This window comes from Lepus europaeus, chromosome 10 (assembly GCF_033115175.1).
Source record: "Lepus europaeus isolate LE1 chromosome 10, mLepTim1.pri, whole genome shotgun sequence".
NCBI classification, from domain to species: Eukaryota; Metazoa; Chordata; class Mammalia; order Lagomorpha; family Leporidae; genus Lepus; species Lepus europaeus.
This window is the reverse complement of record NC_084836.1, coordinates 68,857,762-68,876,623: the sequence shown is the minus strand read 5'-3', so window position 1 is coordinate 68,876,623 and position 18,862 is coordinate 68,857,762. Positions and strand designations below refer to the sequence as shown.

Sequence of the window (18,862 nt, the reverse complement as noted above, 5' to 3'; positions counted from 1 at the left end):
GCCGGCTGTAGCAGCCATTTGGGGAGGGAACCAATGGAAGGAAGACCTTTCTCTCTGTCTCTCTCACTGTCTATAACTCTACCTGTGAAAAAAAAAGGGGGGGGGTGGCTAGTGTTATGGTGCAGCAGGTTGAGCCAACACCTGCAGCACTGGCATCCCAAATGGATGCTGGTTTGAGTACTGGCTGCTCTACTTCCAATTTAGCTCCCTGCTAATGTGCCTGAGAAAGCAGCAGAAGATGGCCCAAGTACTTTAGCTCCTGCACCTGTATGGGAGATGTGGATGAAATTCCTGGCTCCTGGCTTCGGCCTGGCATGTCTCCAGCCAGTGTGGGCATCTGGGTGAGTGAATCAGTGAATGGAAGATCTCTCTCTCTCTCTCTCTCTCTCTCTCTCTCTCTCTCTCTCTCTGCTGTTCTCTCTGTAACTCTGCCTTGCAAATAAATAAATGAAACTTTTAAAAGTAAAAATTAAAAAGTGAACAACGCAGGGGTGCATGTTGTGGTACAGCAGGGTAAGCCACTGGCCGGTTGCCTCCATCCTATATCAGAGTGGGGGTTCAACTTCAGCTACTCTGCTTCCTATCCAGTTCCCTACTAGGGCACCTAGGAAGAAGCAGATGATGGCCCACATCTTTGGTCCCCTGCCACCCAAGTGGAAGACCAAGATGGAGTTCCTGGCTTCTGGCTTTGGCCTGGCCTGGCCCAGCCCTGGATGTGTGGACTTCGGGAATAAACCAGCACACAGAAGATCTTTCTCTCTGCCTTTCAAGTAAATAAATTAATCTATAACAAGTGAACAATGTAGGAGTAAGTCCCACACCGTTGAACCCTGGATGCCCCCTGTACCCTTTGTCCATGTTAGCTCTTAGGAGCAGGAGGCTCCCCAGGCAGCATGGTCAGCCCTCAGCCAGGGACAGGCAGCAGTTAGGTGGTGTGACCTGAGGGTACCTGAAATCTCACACTCTTCCTCCAGACACCCCACAGGTCAGGTCCTGGCCTTCACGCAAATATCGCCTTCTCTGAGCGCCCTGTTTGAAACTGCCATTCAACCCCTACTCTCTTTCTCTACTTCATTTTCCTTCATATCTCTTACCACCACTACAGTGAGATTTTATTTATTTATTAATTCTTTTTCTTGCCTATCTTCCTTCACTAGTACTGGAGGATATTTCAAACTGTGGGAAAAAAGGCAATGAATTAAAAAAGCAAGTGGGGTTGACACTGTGGCATAGCGGGTAAAGCCGCCACCTGCAGTGTCAGCATCCCATAGGGTCATCAGTTCGAGTCCCAGCTGCTCCACTTCTGATCCAGATCTCTACTATGGCCTGGGAAAGCAGCAGCAGATGGCCCAAGTCCTTGGACCCCCTACATCCATGTGGGAGACCCAGAAGAAGTGGATTGGCACTGATCCGACTGTTGTGGCCATCTGGGGAGTGAACCGGCAGATGGAAGACCTCTTTCTCTCTCTCTCTGCCTCTCCTCCTCTCTCTGTGTAACTTTGCATTTCAAATAAATAAATAAATCTTTAAAAAAATAAACTAAAATATGTGGTTTTGGGGCTGGTGTTGTAACATAACAGGTTAAGCCACTGCCTGCGATGCTGGCCTCCCCTATAGGTTCTGGTTTGAGTACCGGCTGTTCTATTTCTCATCTAGCTCCTTGTTAATGTGCCTGGGAAAACAGCAGAAGATGGCCCAAGTGCTTGGGCCCCTGCACCAACATGGAAGACGTGGATCCCCTCTGGGCCCAGCCCTAGCTGTTGAGGCCACTTGGGGAGTGAACCAGCAGATGGAGGATCTCTTTCTTGTCTCTCCCTCTAACTCTGCCTTTCAAATAACATAAATAAATCTTAAAAAAAGAGCTATAGCCAGAAATTGAACCTAGGCACTCCAATGTGGGACACAGGCATCTTAATACTAAGCCAAGAATGGGGACTCACAGGCTCACGGGCCACCTAAGGCCCACAAAATCAATTGGGTTTGGTCCTGCAAAGACAACCAAGGCGGGACTTGAAATTCCACAAAGCTGCGCAGGCTAATAGGGCTCGTGAGTGATGTCCAAGTTGGTCTCGTGGAAGAAAGGTCCCCACCCCTGCTGCTAGACACCTGCTCCTCATTGTGTCCTGCCCCCTTCCACCTGCTCCTGTATTTACAAACTTCTTTTTCATCCTACTTTTTAAAAAATATTTTATTTATTTGAAAGGCAGAGTTACAGAGAGGCAGAGAGAGAGAGAGAGAGAGAGAGAGAGAGAGAGAGAGAATCTATCCACTGGTTCATTTCCAAAGTGGCCACAATGGCTGGGGGTAGGCCAGGCCAAAGTCAGGAGTTGGGAGCTTCATGTGGGTCTCTCATGTGGGCGCTTGGGCCATCCTCTGCTGCTTTCCCAGGTACATTAGCAGGGAGCTAGATCAGAAGTGGAGCAGCCGGGACTCTAACTGGAGCCCATATGAGATGCTGGAGTCGCAGGCAGCAGCTTTACCGACTACGCCACAACACCAACCCCCCACCCTGCCCCAATCCCACTTTTTAAACAGAGCTAATTGTTACAAGTGTCTCTTGTACTAATCCAAAATGTTCTGCTTTTAGAAAGTCTGCACACAGAACCCAAGTCCTGTGCTCTGGAGTCTTACAGAACAGGTCAAGTCTCCCTTGTGTAATGTGCTAGTCTGAACAGAACAGAACTTGATTTCCAGTTTCTTCACAGAACAGCCTGCTCTCCAGCAGGTCAGTGCCTCTGAATTTTTTCTCATCTATTATCTTTCAAAAGCCATCCCTTTGGCTTTCCTCCCTCAGAGTTTTAGGTCCCTCTCATCAAAGATGCACTTTGGAAATTTGCTGCTATTTTTCTTGGGGTCTATATGCCATAGCCACAAGTGAAAGAAATTAGTAGGAATATTCCAATAACGCTAGAGATAAGCCCGTTGTAGGCGTCAGCTACCCCAAGGGTAGATACTACAGCAGGTGCTAAGAAGACATGAAACAATCCCCAGAACCCAAAAGAGGCTCCTAGAGTACTGAGACATCTTATCATGGCCGGCAACCTGACTGTGGCGAAGGTGAGCTACACGGAGGTTACAAAAGGGAATCAAGACTCAGCCAGGCCAACTCCTACCTGAGACACCGAGGTGGGGGAGGCACAAGGTTCTGCGGCTGGAACAGGGGCGTCTTCCATTTCTCTGGCCCCAGGTGCTCTGCCTGGCTTCTCTGGTGGCTCTGCATGAGGAGAGACCTCCAAGGAGGCCCTAGGACTCGGAGTCCCAGTGCCCAGGATGCCCCCGGGGCTGGCGGGTGAAACCCCTTCGGAGGCCGGCGGGCTGGGGGGTACATCCCCTGAGGGGGGCCTGGGGCTCAGAGTGGCGCGGGGTGGAGGCGGCCTGCTCGGGGGCGCTGAGGCCCGCTGGGTAGAGGCTCTCTTCTTGGGTTGTTCGGCTCCTTCGCTGGAGGCGCGGGTTCGGAGAACTACTTCCGGAGCAGGAGATGAGGGCTGCTCCGACGGGGTCAGGGCTCTGTCTGGCGACCCAGGTGGCGAGCGAGGGGGAACCTCCTCCTGGGACGCCTCGCCCTCGGTGGTGGCGGAGGGCTGGACCTCGCTTGGGCCGTTGCAGGCTGGTAGAGGCTCCTCCTCCTCCTCCTCAGAGCTGGCTTCCGACCCTTCCTCCGCCATTTCCTTATCTTTTGAGGGCTCCTGTTTAACTTCACAGTTGTCTTCTCCCTGGGCTGCACCAGGGGCCAGCTCCTCTTCAGCAGATGATTCAGATTCCGTCTCACCCGTCAAGGAACGTGCAGAGGGACTGGTGGGAGAGGTGAGAGGGCTGGAGACTGCAGACGTTCGAACTGGAGCAGAGATGACTAAAGAGCGCCTGCTGCTGCTAAAACAGAAAGGGAATTCAAACTCAGAACAGCAAAGACCGGAAGTAACCAAAACATCCAGAACAAATTATCATGCATGCACATCATAAGAAAACAGAATAAACCAGCTTAAAATGATTTTTAGAGGAGGCTGGCGCTGTGGCGTAGTGGGTAAAGCTGCCGCCTGCAGTGCCAGCATCCCATTCGGGCACTGGTTTGAGTCCTGGCTGCTCCACTTCGGATCCAGCTCCCTGCTGATGGCCTGGGAAAGCAGAAGATGGCCCAAGTACTTGGGCCTCTGACACCTGTATGGGCGACCAGGAGGAAGCTCCTGGCTCTTGGCTTCGGCCAGGCCCAGTCACAGCTGTTGTGGCCATCTGGGGAGTGAACCAGCAGATGGAAGATAGCTCTCTCAGTATATTCCTCTCTCTATAACTCTTTCAATAAATACATAAAGCTTTTTTTTTTTTAAAGACAGGCAGAGTTAGACAGTGAGAGTGAGAGTGAGAGAGAGAGAGAGAGAGAGAGAGAGAGAGAAAGGTCTTCTTTTTCCGTTGGTTCACCTCCCAAATGGCTGCTACGGTCGGCGCGCTTGCCGACCTGAAGCCAGGACCCAGGCGCTTCCTCCTGGTCTCCCATGTGGGTGTAGGGCCCAAGCACTTGGGCCATCCTCCACTGCCTTCCTGGGCCACAGCAGAGAGCTGGACTGGAAGAGGAGTGACTGGGACAGAATCCGGCGCCCCAACCAGGACTAGAACCCGGGGTGCCAGTGCCGCAGGTGGAGGATTAGCCTAGTGAGCCACGGCACCTACCTAATATATAAAGCTTTAAAAATGATTTTACAAAGCTTGTACAATTGGAAATTCTTCTTCTGTTATCAAGTATAATAGAAAAAGCTATACAGTTTCATTTATATCCTGATTGGGATGCCCACATCCCATATTGCAGTGCCTGGGTTTGAGTCCTGGCTTGGCTTTTGATTCCCGTTTCTTGCTAATGTGGACCCTGGGAGGCAGCAGGTGATGGATCAGGTACTTGGGTCCCTGCCCTGCCACACAGGAGACCCACATGGAGTTTGAGCTCCTGGCTTCGGCCTGCCCAACACTTGGATGTTACAGGAATTTGAAAGTGAACCAGCAGATGGAAGATCTGTCTCCCTGTTTGTATCTGTCACTCTGCCTTTGAAATAAAAAAAAAAATACAAACAAAAACCAAAACATTAACAAATAGTTATTCTGAGGAAAAACTTGGTGATATGCAGTTGATCCATACAGATCCCTTATTTATGAATTTGCCCACTTATCTGTGACCCCAAAGGTCAGTACCCACAGTACTCTCCTAGTCATTCATGGACACGCACCAGGTGGGGCAAGGTGAGGTGCCCGCCCTGCACCTTCTCTGCTGAGCAGCGACCTGCCTTTGCTGCAGCTCTCCCAGTGTACATGAGTATACTTTTCAGCATGATCTTTCCCTTTTTGTTAGTGATTTTGCTATTTAAAACCGGTTTTCCGAGCTGAAGTGCTATCTAAGCAGACTCTGGTGTGCCTCATGGAGGAAATATGTGTTGGGTAAGCGTCATTCAGGCAGGGGTTAGTGCTGTTGGCTCCAAGTTCCACATTGATGAAGCAACAATATATACAAAAGAAGGTGTCTTTAAATAGAAACTCACATAAAGAACACTAAGTATTGGTTAATGATAATGGGACCAGAGGCTCACAGGAAAATAACCCTGTGTTCCCCGGATGAGCAACAGTGCAGTATTGTTTGTGGCGAGTTATACAATGTAACCACCATGAATAATAAGAACAACTCCAGCATTTGTTGAACGTCTACTATGTGTTGGACACTATGTTGAATACTTACAGGCTGACTCCTTGAGTATCGCTGGGTACTGCCCACCAATGACTAAGCAACCCACAGATACATACTTGACAGTTTCCAACCATGTGCTGTGTCCCAGGCACAAGGATGGGAGATGGGGAGAGGAAAAGGCAGAGGGAAACTTAGGTCTTGCACTCCGGGACTTTCTGACGTGGGATACCTTGTGTGGCATAAGGTTCTTTACTGCACTGGCATTCCAGGAATCAGGAAGTTTGAAAGGCTCAGGACGTGGCAAAGTAAACAAGAAATTTCCTTCCCAGCTTCTAGGACAACTGTGTGTACATGAAGACAAGTTTGTGAAGCATGGATAGTGATGAAGAACTCTGGCTTTTAATTCTGGGGAAAGGAAACATAGAGCTTTCCTTTTGGGGCAAAAGGAAATTTGTCTAGGAAGCCTACTTTGGCCGGTCATTCTTTTTTAGCCATCTGTAGCTAAGCGCCAAATAAGTGGCACCAACAGCAAACTGAGCCCTTTTCTTTATCCCAGTCCCAAGCTCAGTCCCACCACCTCCTGAAAGCTGTGTGCACACTGATGCTCGGCTTGCTGGGATTCCCAGCGGCTCCTCAGGCACTCACTGTGCGCAAGCTTACATCATTCCTTGGGCACACGTTCTGCACTTCCAACTTTCGGGAAATCACTTTAGGGAAACGACAAGTCTCTCATATCTTTGGATCCCTAACACCTAGCACAGAAGGAGCTTAATATAACCCTTTTTTTAAAAAAAAGATTTTATTTATTTATTTATTTGAAAAGCAGAGTTAGAGAGAGAGTGGGAGAGACAGACAGACAGAGATCTTCTATCCACTGGTTCACTCCCCAAATGGCTCTAACGGCCAGGGCTGGGCCAGGCTGAAACCAGAAAGCCAGGAGCCAGGAGCTTCCTCCAGGTCTCCCATGTGGGTGCAAGGGCCTAAGGACTTGGGCCATCCTCTGCTGCTCTCCCAGGTACATCAGAGGGAGTTGGATCAGAAGTGGAGTGGCCAGGAGGTGCCCACGTTACGCTGGCCTGGCAGGCGGCAGCGTTATCTACCATGCCACGGCACTGGCCCCACCTAACACAACTGTCTAAGCAAAGGCTTCAGGCTGAGCAGCGGTCACATTCTGAGGGACACTGAATTGCTTACACTCATCAGCAGGAAGAATGTGCAAAGCCAAAATATATCACAAAGAAAACTGGAAAAATCATGCTGGTATAGGCTGGGAAAAGACACTTGGAATGTATATAATTAAAGGATTAGTATTCAGAATATACCAACCAGCCACCAGAAAAAAGAAATAGTCATATAAACCAATTTTTAATAAATGGTTGGGGGTCGCTGCTGTGGCGCAGCGGGTTAATGCCCTGGCCTGAAGCGCCGCCATCCCATATGGGCACCGGTTCTAGTCCCGGCTGCTCCTCTTCCAATCCAGCTCTCTGCTATGGCCTGGGAAAGCAGTAGAGGATCGCTCAAGTCCTTGGGCCCCTGCACCCACAGGGAGACCCAGAAGAAGCTCCTGGCTCCTGGCTCCTGGCTTCGGATGGGTACAGGTCCAGCCATTGTGGCCAATTGGGGAGTGAACCAACAGATGGAAGACCTCTCTCTCGCTCTCTCTCTTTCTCTCTCTCTCTCTGCCTTTCCTCTCTCTGTGTAACTCTGACTTTCAAATAAAATAAATAAATCTTTAAAAATAAATAAATAAATGGTTAACAGGGGCCGGCGTGTGGCATAGTGGGTAAGGCTGCTGCCTGTAGTGCCGACATCCTGTATAGGTGCTGGTTTGAGTCCCAGCTGTATCACTTCTGATCCAGCTCTCTGCTATGGCCTGGGAAAGCAGTAGAAGGTGGCCTAAGTCCTTGGGCCCCTGTACCCACGTCGGAAACACGGAGGAAGCTCCTGGCTTCGAATTGGTGCAACTCCGGCCATTGCGGCCAATTGGGGAGTGAACCAGCGGATGGAAGACCTCTCTCTCGGTCTCTCTATCTCTCTTTCTCTCTTTGTGTAACTCTGCCTTTCAAATAAATAAATAAATCTTAAAAAAAAATAAAGGGTTAACAACCTAATGGAAAAGTAGGAAAAAGATGACTAGGAAATTCACACAGAATGGGAACTTTGAATGGTCAATAACATGAAAAGATGTTCATGGTAACTAGCTGTCATGATTTAAAACTGCAAAAAGAATTTCCATTTTATATCCATGAGCTTGGAAGAATTAAGAAGTTTGACAATGGGGCTAACACTGTGGCACAGTAGGTTAAGCCTCTGCCTGCAGTGCTGGCATCCCATGTGGGTACTGGTTCAAGTCCAAGCTGATCCACTTTTTTTTTTTTTTTTAAGATTTATTTATTTATTTGAAAGTCAGAGTTACACAAAGAGAGGAGAGGCAGAGAGAGAGAGAGAGAGAGAGAGAGAGAGGTCTTCCATCTGCTGGTTCACTCCCTAGATAACCGCAATGGCCAGGCTGCTCCACTTCTGATCCAGCTCTCTGCTATGGGCTGGGAAAGCAGTAGAAATGGCCCAAGTCCTTGTCCCCTACACCCACATGGGAAACCAGGATGAAGTTCTTGGCTCCCAGTTTGGGGCTGGCCTGGGCATGGCACTTTGGGAAGTGAATAAGCAGATGGAAGACCTCTCCTCTCTGTCTCTCCCTCTCTTTCTCTCTCTCTGTAACTCTGTCTCTGAAATAAATATCTAAATCTTAAAAAAAAAAAAATTGATAATTTCACATGTACCAAGAATGTGAATCCATGGGGGCTCCTACTCACTGCTGGTAGCTTGTAAAATTGAGTAATGACTTTAGAGAGCAGTTTAGAATATCTAGGAAGCGGGCTGGTGCTGTGGTGTAGTGAGTAAAGCCAGCGCCTGCAGCACTGGCATCCTATATGGATACCAGTGTAAGTCTCAGCTGCTGCAACTCCTATCCAGCTCCCTGCTAATATGCCTGGGAAGGAGACAAAATACGGCCATAGTCCTTGGGCCCCTGCACCCACGTGTGTGTCCCAGAAGAAGCTCCTGGCTCCTGGATTTGGCCTGGCCCAGCCTTGGCTGTTGCGGCCATTGGGGAGTGAACCAGTAGATGGAAGATCTCTCTAGCTCTTTCAAATGAATAAATAAATATTTTTTTAAAATTCTGGTAATATACACAAGGAGAAATATAAAACATGCTTGTTTATCCCAATGCCCATTGGCAGGAAGGTAAATAAGCCATGGACTAGGCATACAGTAGCATCCATAAGAGTTATGGAAAGGGTGCAGTGAGCAACATGTAGCAACAAAGATAAATCTCACAGTGATAAGAACAAGAAGTTACAGAAGAATATATACAGGGGCTGGCACTGTAGCGTAGTAGGTAAGCCTCCATCTGTGGCTCTGGCATCCCATGTGGGTGCTGATTCGTGTCCCAGCTGGTCCACTTCTGATCCAGCTCTGTGCTATTGCCTGGGAAAACAGGAGAAGATGGCCCAAGTGCTTGGGCCCCTGTAATCACGTAGGAGACCCAGAAGAAGCTGCTGGCTCCTGGCTTTGGATTGGATTGGCCCAGCTCCAGCCATTGTGGCCATCTGGAGAGTGAACCAGGAGATGGAGGACCTTTCTCTCTGTAAATCTACTTCTCAAATTAATTAATAAAATCTTTTAAAAAAAATGTACAGAGTAAGTTCATTTACATCAATTTTCTTTTCTAATTTATTTATTTGAGAGGCAGAGTTACACTCAGAGAGAGAGACAGAAAGGTCTTCTATCCACTGGTTCACTCCCCAAATGGCCCTAACAGCCAGGGCTGGGCCAGGCTGAAGCCAGAAGCTAGGAGCCAGGAGCTTCTTCCGGATCTCCCACATGGGTGCAGGGGCCCAAGGACTCAGGCTGTCTTCTCCTGTTTTCCCAGGCCACAGCAGAGAGCTGGATCAGAAGTGGAGCAGCTGGGACAGGAATCGGCACCCCCATGAGATGCTGGAGCCCCAGGTGGAGGCTTGGCCTACTACGCTACAGTGCCAGACCCTAATCAACTTTTAAATCATGCAAAACTATTTCATGTGGGCATGTGTGTGTGAGATTAAAGTAAAAAGACCTGCGTAGAGATGATACTAAATTTAATACAGTGGTTCCCTTTGGTGGAGGCAGGTAGAGAAAGTGAGTATGGGAGGGACACTGGGAAATTCAATATATTTATCATGACAGATTTCTTCAATTTGGAGATATATTTATGGCTCTGTTATATTACTAACACCTTCAGTTATATCTGCGATATTTAATGAAAACAAAGATCAGTTGTGCACAGCAGTCGCATCCCACACGAGGCCAGGATCTCTGAGCTGAGGGAGCTCCCTGTGGCCGCGCACAGCACGAGGGATGCCGAGTCTCACGTTGCTCACCTGGACAGTCCCTTCACCACGAAGACTTTGTTGGAATGCTGCTTCTCCAGTTTGCTCATCACCTCGTACAGATGGTGGTTCAGCTGGAGCCAGCCAGGAAGAAAAGGACAGTCAGACGGGACCCCGTCCCCAACCCCTCCTCCAGACAGCTCCCAGGAAAACCTCCTTGGGTCTCGCACTCTGCTCTGCCATTGCCCCTCCTCTCTGTAGCAGCACAGTCTGGCACCCGTCCCAGCAACCTTCCTGTCTCCCTGTCTCCTACCCTCTGCCTCTCCCATCAGCAGACCGGCAGCTTCTCATGCCAGGCTCCCTAAGCGTGATTTGACCTGCTAGCTTCTTCAGTGCTCCAGGGAATGAAAACTCCTTGTCTAATGTTAGCCAGGCAAATCCAACCCGCCAAAAGAAACCGTAGCGGGTACTGTGTGTAGCTGAGTGTGACTATAATTAATACTGTAGCAGCAAAGAATGTGGAATTTCCAGGACTAGGAAAGACCTCATGAGGTCACGTCCACTGCCAGGACCGGTGGTGTTGAAGAGAAGGCTGCCCTGCGCTCAAGTCCTGGCATCCCTACTCCCCAGCACAGGAGAGACTGCACTTGGGTCTAACACATAGGCCTAACCCTTTACTCATCCTAAGGCCCAAGTTGAGACGTTCGCATTCAGCTGTTAATGGAGCCGGAGAGGGCCCTCTGAGGGGATTTCCGAATACACGCATACCTATGTACTTTAATACAGAGTTCACCACAGACTATCAAACACAGTAAGTCAAAATCTGTGATGCCAATATGAATGCTAAAACACATTATGTAAACAAGGGCTACCTTCAAATTTGCTAGAAAAGCCCACCAGGATCGCAGGTGAGCGGATGCTTCTCACCTTGCTCATCTCCCTGTAGAAGACGTCCCTTAGGTTGGAAATGTTCTGGAAGATGGTCACATAACAGCCAACGCGACTATGAGGAAGCAAAATAACAAACAAATGCAGGAAAGGAGGTCTTTGAAACAGAAGCTCGGAGAAGCTTAAGCTAAACTCAGTGACCACCAAGGCTGCTCAGAGAAAGCACCCACATCCTAGATTTGGGGTGCTCTGGCATCTGGGTTCATCAGAGGAGTACACCCAGCTGTCAGAAGCAGGAGGGCCAGGGGAGACAGCACCAGACTAGGCTGACACCAAAGTTTTACAGACCTCTAGTCCCAGGAACCTATGTGTTTCAGGCTCTTGAGGTACTGAAATAGACATGAAAGTGCTTTGAAGAATATTTTAAAGGGTTGTATAGGCCAGTGCCGCGGCTCACTAGGCTAATCCTCCGCCTGCGGCACCGGTACTCCGGGTTCTAGTCCTGGTTGCCCCTCTTCCAGTCCAGCTCTCTGCTGTGGCCCGGGAAGGCAGTGGAGGATGGCCCAAGTGCATGGGCCCTGCACCCACATGGAGACCAGGAGGAAGCACCTGGCTCCAGGCTCCTGGCTTTGGATAGGCAGGGCGTGCTGGCTATAGCGGCCATTTGTGGGGGGTGAACCAATGGAAGGAAGACCTTTCTCTCTGTCTCCCTCTCTCACTGTCTAACTCTGCCTGTCAAAAAAAAATAAAAATTAAAAATAAAATTAAAAATAAAGGGTTGTATAAATATAGGGCCATATAATTATAATTATTATAATAAGTAGTTATCCTTTCTCTTCATGCAATTCAGGACTTCTGTGCCTATGTATACATCAATGGGAATTCCCATAAATGAATTGGAAAGCTTTACTTTTAAAGAAACTGTGTTAAATCTTGATTTGATTTAAATCAGGAGCCAAATAATTAATGCTTTAGAATACGTGTAGTCATTAAAAATGCTCCATCATACACAGACTCATATCAAGTGATAATAAAAATACTCTGACTACCACTGTATCAAAGTACAAAGTTTCTTTGAAACATTACTGGAAAAATGGAATTAACAGATAAGTTTATTTTAGCACAAAAAATTTTCATAATAGGTATTTCCCATGAGCTTTTTTGAAGACCCCTCATCTATCTTGTGCAATAAAAAGAAAATAGGATACAAATGGAGTTTCTGCTCAGATTTCTCTTCCAGTGTTGATCATTAAAGTCTAAACACTTTCATCGACTGTGGAGCAAAAACCCCCTCATTAGTGCACACCATCATCCCACAGTTTATCTCCTAAGTGAATCTGGAAGTTTACCAACCAAGCCTGTTTCAAACAATACCCACTTGGGCATGAGAGCAGACACTTGTGACATGAATGACGACGGCTGTTTCCCTGCCAAGATCTCTCCTACCCAAGAAGCAACTTGTCTTCAAACACTGAACAGCTGGCAGGGTGAGCTGGACTGCAGACAAAGCAGCCAGGGTCCAGAGAACAGGTGGCTTGTCTACCATCACGCAGCAGCTTAGGGGTAGGCCGGGGTGGCACCCCACTCTTCCACTTGTGCATGAGCTGCAGGCGTCAGCCCTTTCCTGAATCGTACACATTACCTATTGTAAAGAACAGGCAGCTCCTCCAGCAGCTCCTGGTTCAGATCCTCAAACACAGTCTGGGCTTTGTTGAACTCTTCCTCTGCCTAGGTGGGAGAAAAGACAAGAAAACCGCCCTCATCCTCAACCCAGCGATAGAAGTGCCTCCTTTGCTCTCTACATTTTTTCTTCAGGGAGGAGGCTGACTTGGAGCCATGCTGCTCCTTCCCCACACCCATGCGTCCCCAGCCTCAACACGCGACTGGCCTTGCAGCGTCAGCGCTGGAGGAAACAGGATTCTCTTCAGACACGGGTGCTTGATTACCACTCCCTAGGTCCATCTCAGCCCTTGCACTTGCTGCCCCTCTGCGGGGAGGAAGAAACGGCAGATCTCAGCAGGTGCTTTTACCTTGGCAGTCTTGGCCTCATCCTTCTTCTTAGCATTCTGCACTGCCTCCAGGTGGTGTCGGGCACTGTCATAGTCCACAAGCTTCCGGCCCCGCTTCGCAATTCTCTCCTGACCCGGGGTAGTGAGAAAGGGTGTGGGTCTTCGTTTCTCGGTAGTATCGGGATGTAAGCAACACAGCGCCAAGCAGAGACTCAAGATGCCTGTGCCCTACTATCAGACTTCGTTTTCTAACAGGGTTTCATGTCCAGAGGGTCCTCACTATCTGGGAAGAATAGGGATCCTCAGGGGAGACTGAGTAAGGGCAGTGCTACAGAGCAAATGGAAATCACCTTCAACTTTCATGTTTTCTATGAGCTCATTATACACCGGGTCAGCCTTCAGGAGAAATAACCTTGAGAAACCCACTAAATTGAAAGTCTCAGTCCCAAATCTGTCATTCATTAGCCTGTGGCCTAGGGCACGCACAACCCATCTCTTCTGAAGCCTCAGAGCCCTATCTGCCTATGTCAGTGTTGTTTTATGGAATTTCTAAAGTTTGAAAGTCAGAAAGAGAGAGAGAGATCTCCCATCTTCAATTCACTCCCCAAATGACTGCAACAGCCAGGGCTGGGCCAGGCTGAAGCAGGGAGCTGGGAATGCAACCTGGGTCTCCCATGTGGGTGGCAGGCACCCAAGTACTTGAGCCGCCACCTGCTGCTTCCCAGAGTGTGCATCAGCAGGAAGCTAGAACTGAGAGCAGAGCCCAGACCTGAGCGTAGACATTCCAACAGGGGGTGCAGCCGTCCCAAGGGGTGTCTTAACTGCTGCACCAAATGGTCATCCTGTCTAATTTAAAAAATTATTTTGAGAGGTGGAGAGAGGGATAGAGGGAGAGAGGGAGGGAGGGAGGGAGGAAGAGTAAACCCATTCACTGGTTTACTTCCCACATGCCTGGAGCCAGAAACGCAATCTAGATCTCCCAGTGTGAGTAGCAGGAACCCAGTCACTGGAGCTAGCACCGCTGTCTTCCAGGGTTTGCATTAACAGAACGCTGGAGTCAGAAGCGTGGAGCCAGGAATCAAACCCCGGCTCTCTGACGTGGGACACAGGCGTCTTAACTGCGAGGCTAAATGTCCACACCCAAGTGCTACTTTAAAGATCAAATGCTCAACATCAAGTGCTTTGACACTAAGGCAAAGTGGAAATAGCGAGCTATTATGAGTGCTGTAATCAAGTCCACTCAATCTCATCCCGACTACAAAGAGAAGCAAATCATGGCACTGGCCCGCCTCATTCTCTGAATCACAGACAGAATTTGAAAAGATCTGGGTGATTATCTTGCCCGACTTCCTACCAATACAACAGCTGAGATAAGAAGCAGTTCAGCTTCTGCTGGAGCACAGAGCAGACAGCTGTCACAGGAGGTATGGGATCCATCCATTCGCGTGGATAAGCGAAGTCCGACTCCGCTTCCTGGAATAGGCTGAACTGCTCTTTCACCTTAAAGTTTCAAGTGTTTGAAGACCATTATGATGACTCCTCCGAATGTCCTCTTCCGTACAGCAAACATCTCTAGCAACATCAGCTGTTTCTCACAGCTAAAACAGAAAGCCTAAGCCGGATCTACTTCAAAAGCAGCCCACATGTAGCTCACTGACACCTAAGTGGAAACACACCACCATGCCACCTCTGCTCTCCACTGTACCGCCTGTCTAACCCTCTAACCTGTCCCCAGCTTCATTTCTAACCACAGGCTCTAACTCTACTTGTAATGCTTAACCCAACATGTTCTCTCACCCACATGGGCTACCCACAACACAGCCTTGGTTCTGTAAATCAAGTACCTTAATCTCGCCAAACTGGGCCACATAGTTTTCCATGGTCCTCAAAGCCTGGTCAGCCAGTTTCTCTTCATAGTCTTCCCAAAGGAGATCATTATTCTATGGGAGAGAAACACAGGGTGGGGAGGCTCAACTTCTCAGCCACCTACCAGGGCAATACCCAAATTCTACCTGAAACAAACTCTTTTTTTTTGTAGTACTATATTTAGAATACCATGTTGGATTCTGTGGAAGAGAGAGGAAGGCCCAAGGAACTGGACATTCGTTCAGGGATTAAGAACAGCAACACATAGCCCCGAGCCCTACAGCTTGGAAGACAGAGAAGTGTGGGAACAAATGATTGCATGAGGAGAGTTTTCAAAGCCAACACACCTTCAGGCAGCAAAACTTCTGTACGGAATTAAAGAAGAGGAAAGGTCAAGACCAGAGGAGTTCACAGATAAGGGAAAACTTGTCATTACCTGAAGAGTTGCAGGTTCTCCCTGCTACCCAGTGACTGGGGCTACGGACAGTGTGAGCTGCTCTCCAGTCTTCTTGCATGGAGAAGCTAAGCTGAGCTGGAGGTGAGAACAGCAGTGAGGGCAGAGGAGTCGCGCAGCCCAGGCTGCCCTTACCCCCACGATGGCCTTCAGCTCCTCGTGGCCGTCCCACTCGCTGCTGTAGATCTCCTGAAGGGTTTCGGACACCCTCTTGGAACTCTCATGCATCACTGAAAGGAGACAGTTCAGTCTTACTTGATGGTTCCCCAAAAGTCGCTTGTTGTAATCACACGGCTGAAAAATCAGTGGATCGCTGCAGGTGGCTTAGGTTAGCAGTAAGGGAGCTGGACTAGGTTGAGATTGGAAAAGTCACTCTCTAGGGCCACAGAGACCCAAGAATCCAGGGTAGACAGTGGTAAAGACAAAACAAAACAGAAAAACGCTGGCATGGATGTTTCCCCCAGCCCCTGGGCCTCCTCGCAGCTGCATAAATACCCTGTGCAGCAATACATACCTTTGACTGCACCAAGGAAGTTCTTCAGGTCCTTGTATAGCTTTTGGCCTTCCGCCTGAAAGGAGAAAGCCTTTGGTTTCCAAATACACCCCAGATGTCAAAGGCAAAAAGTAGGTTAAAGGAGAAGAAATTACTCCCAGAATTTCCTCAAATAATCACAATTCTTACAAATTGGCCTTTGTCTTAAGATTTGTTTACTTGAAGGCAGAGTGAGAGAGAGAGAGAGGGAGAGGGAGGGATAGATTCTACATGCTGGCTCACTCTCCTGGCTGCAACACCCAGGGCTGGGCAGGCTGAAGCGGGAACCAGAACTCCAACAGGGTTTCCCACATGGGTAGCAGAGACCTACGCACTTAAGCCATCCTCTGCTGCTTTCCAGGTGCATTAGCAGGAAGCTGGATCAGAAGTGGAGCAGCCAGGACTTAAACTGGCTCCAATATTGAATGTGGGTGTTGTAACTGGCATCGAACCAACACCACCACGTACCTACTCCAGTCTTTTTTTTTCTTTTTTAAATATTTATTTGTTCACCTGAGAGAGTTACACAGAGAGAGACAGACAGACAGACAGAGACAGAGAGAGGGAGGTCTTCCATCTGCTGGGCCAGGCCGAAGCCAGGAGTCAGGAACTTCTTCCAGGTCTCCCACATGGGCCCAAGCATTTGGGCCATCTTCTGCTGTTTTTCAAGGCACATTAACAGGGAGCTGGATCAGAAGAGGAGCAACTGGGACTTGAACCGGTGTCCATATGGAATGCCAGCATTGCAGGCTGGGGTTTAACCCACTGTGCCTCACACCAGCCCCCAGTCTTTACTTTCTTTTCTTTTAAAGATTTATTTTATTTATTTGAAAGGCAGAGTTACAGAAAGAGGGAGAGGCAGAAAAATAGAGAGATAGAGATAGAGATAGAGATAGAGATAGAGAGAGAGAGAGAGAGAGAGAGAGAGAGAGAGAGAGAGAAAGAGAAAGTCTTCCATCCACTGGTTCTCTCCTCAAATGGCTGCAATGGCCGGAGCTGAGCTGATCTGAAGTCAAGAGCCAGGAGGTTCTTCTGGGTCTCCCACATGGGTGCAGGGGCCCAAGAACTTGGGCCATCTTCTGCTGCTTTCCTAGACTCATTAGCAGGGAGCTGGATTGGAAGTGGAGCAGCCCGGAATCAAACTGGTGCCCACATAGGAAGCTGGTGCTTCAGGCCAGGGCTTTAGCCCGCTGTGCCACAGCACCGGCCCAGTCTTTACTTTCTTTACAACAAGCTGTCAATTGTCTGGGGCCAGTTTTTAAGTTGAGGGATTATACTAACATGTATTCTTTCTTGTTTGTTCTCTCATCCAGTGAATCAGAGCCCATGTCAAGTTCTTCTGTTGAAACGTAAGTGTCCTCTGCATGACAATTTTAGTGAGATCCCCTGGCTCACGCCCTCCTTTCTGGGTAGATAAATTGCTGCCATCCTCTGCGGACCCCAGTCTCTTCCTTCTCTGAACCCTCACACAGGCCTCCCTCGCCTCTCCTAAAGTTCTCTACTTCACCCCACTTCACCCTTCCCTACATCCCCACTGTTCTTCCAAGGAGCCTCACTCACGTTCCTGTTCCAACCTCAATATCCTCGTCGAGGGTTCTATCTGCCCACCCCTACTCCCGTCTTTGTGCCTGTGTCTGAATTCTCATTACTGAAGACTAGGACCTGCCAAGTGCAGACTAGGTCTCCTCTCTCTCCAAAAAGGAAAGGTGTGGAAAGACAGGAAGGTATCATTAAGAGTTAGAAGTTCAGCCGGTGCCGCGGCTCACTAGGCTAATCCTCCGCCTTGCGGCACCGGCACACCGGGTTCTAGTCCCGGTCGGGGCACCGATCCTGTCCCGGTTGCCCCTCTTCCAGGCCAGCTCTCTGCTATGGCCAGGGAGTACAGTGGAGGATGGTCCAAGTCCTTGGGCCCTGCACCCCATGGGAGACCAGGAGAAGCACCTGGCTCCTGCCATCGGATCAGCACGGTGCGCCAGCCGCAGCGTGCCTACCGCGGCGGCCATTGGAGGGTGAACCAACGGCAAAAGGAAGACCTTTCTCTCTGTCTCTCTCTCACTGTCCACTCTGCCTGTCAAAAAAAAAAAAAAAAGAGAGAAGTTCAAATCTGGGGTTGGCATTGTGGCACAGCTGATAAAGCCGCCACCTGTGGTGCTGGCACCCCGTATGGGTGTTGGTTCGAGTCCTGGCTGCTTCACTTCCCATCCAGCTCTCTGCTATGGCCTGGGAAAGCAGTGGAAGATGGCCCAAGTGCTTGGGCCCCTACACCCATGCGGGAGACCCAGAAGAAGCTCCCTGTTCCTGGCTTTGGATCAGTCAGGCCCCTGCCATTGTGGCCATCTGAGAAATGAAACCAGCAGATGGAAGATCTCTCTCTCTCTGTAACTCTGTCTTTCAAATAAATAATCTTAAAAAAAAAAAAAAAAAAAGAAGAAGAAGAAGAAGTTCAAAGCTCAACCTGAGATGAACTGCTTTTATCTGAACCCTGACATGTATTTGTCTCGCTTCTGCTTCTTAAACACCTCCAGGAACCAGAGACCAAACCTCTTGCAGGACAGCTCTGCTTCCTTTTAGAACAGCTCTTTCTGGAGCTGCGGCCCAGCTGTCTTGGGCTGGCCTCCTTCCTCTTCCGCGTGTGTCTGAGGACAACCTTCACATGCCCTTCACCAAGCCTTCTTGCCCAGGTTTCCTCACTGCTCCCCATGGTGGGGTTAAAGCCCCTTTCCACCCTAGTCTCTCCTATGTGTAAACTGATTTCTCGAGTGCAGTGGGGAAGTAGCTGTGTGGCATTTTGGAGTGTGGGACTGAACTGACAGGTGCAGGCCACTCACTTCAAGGTACTTTTCAGGGCCAGCCTATGGGTTACAGGATGGCCAAGATGAAAACCAACATACATTATGCGGTATACCATAAATACACGTCATGAACTTGCTATGACAAGTCATTAACTTTGTTATCTGCTGTGTTCATTCCCAGACAGCCATACCAAGAGTATAAAAAAATTACAGGAGAGAAAAATGAAAATTCCATTCTAATGACCTAAATGTTTTCCCTGTGGAGATCTTTGGGAAAAGTTCACTATTATTT

The 18,862-nt window shown here is 49.0% G+C and overlaps 1 protein-coding gene across 1 annotated transcript in view; it reads right to left on the bottom strand.

The window, feature by feature from the left end:
- Positions 1-18,862, bottom strand: part of BIN2 (bridging integrator 2) — a 41,925-nt gene that overhangs the window by 4,958 nt on the left and 18,105 nt on the right. Inside the window, exons 3-10 of the mRNA XM_062202211.1 lie at positions 15,761-15,815; positions 15,382-15,476; positions 14,771-14,866; positions 12,948-13,055; positions 12,560-12,645; positions 10,957-11,032; positions 10,081-10,163; positions 3,114-3,870 (exon numbers count right to left, since the gene is read on the bottom strand). Of these exons, the coding sequence (XP_062058195.1) occupies positions 3,114-3,870; positions 10,081-10,163; positions 10,957-11,032; positions 12,560-12,645; positions 12,948-13,055; positions 14,771-14,866; positions 15,382-15,476; positions 15,761-15,815 (1,356 nt within the window). The remainder of the gene's footprint in view (positions 1-3,113; positions 3,871-10,080; positions 10,164-10,956; positions 11,033-12,559; positions 12,646-12,947; positions 13,056-14,770; positions 14,867-15,381; positions 15,477-15,760; positions 15,816-18,862) is intronic.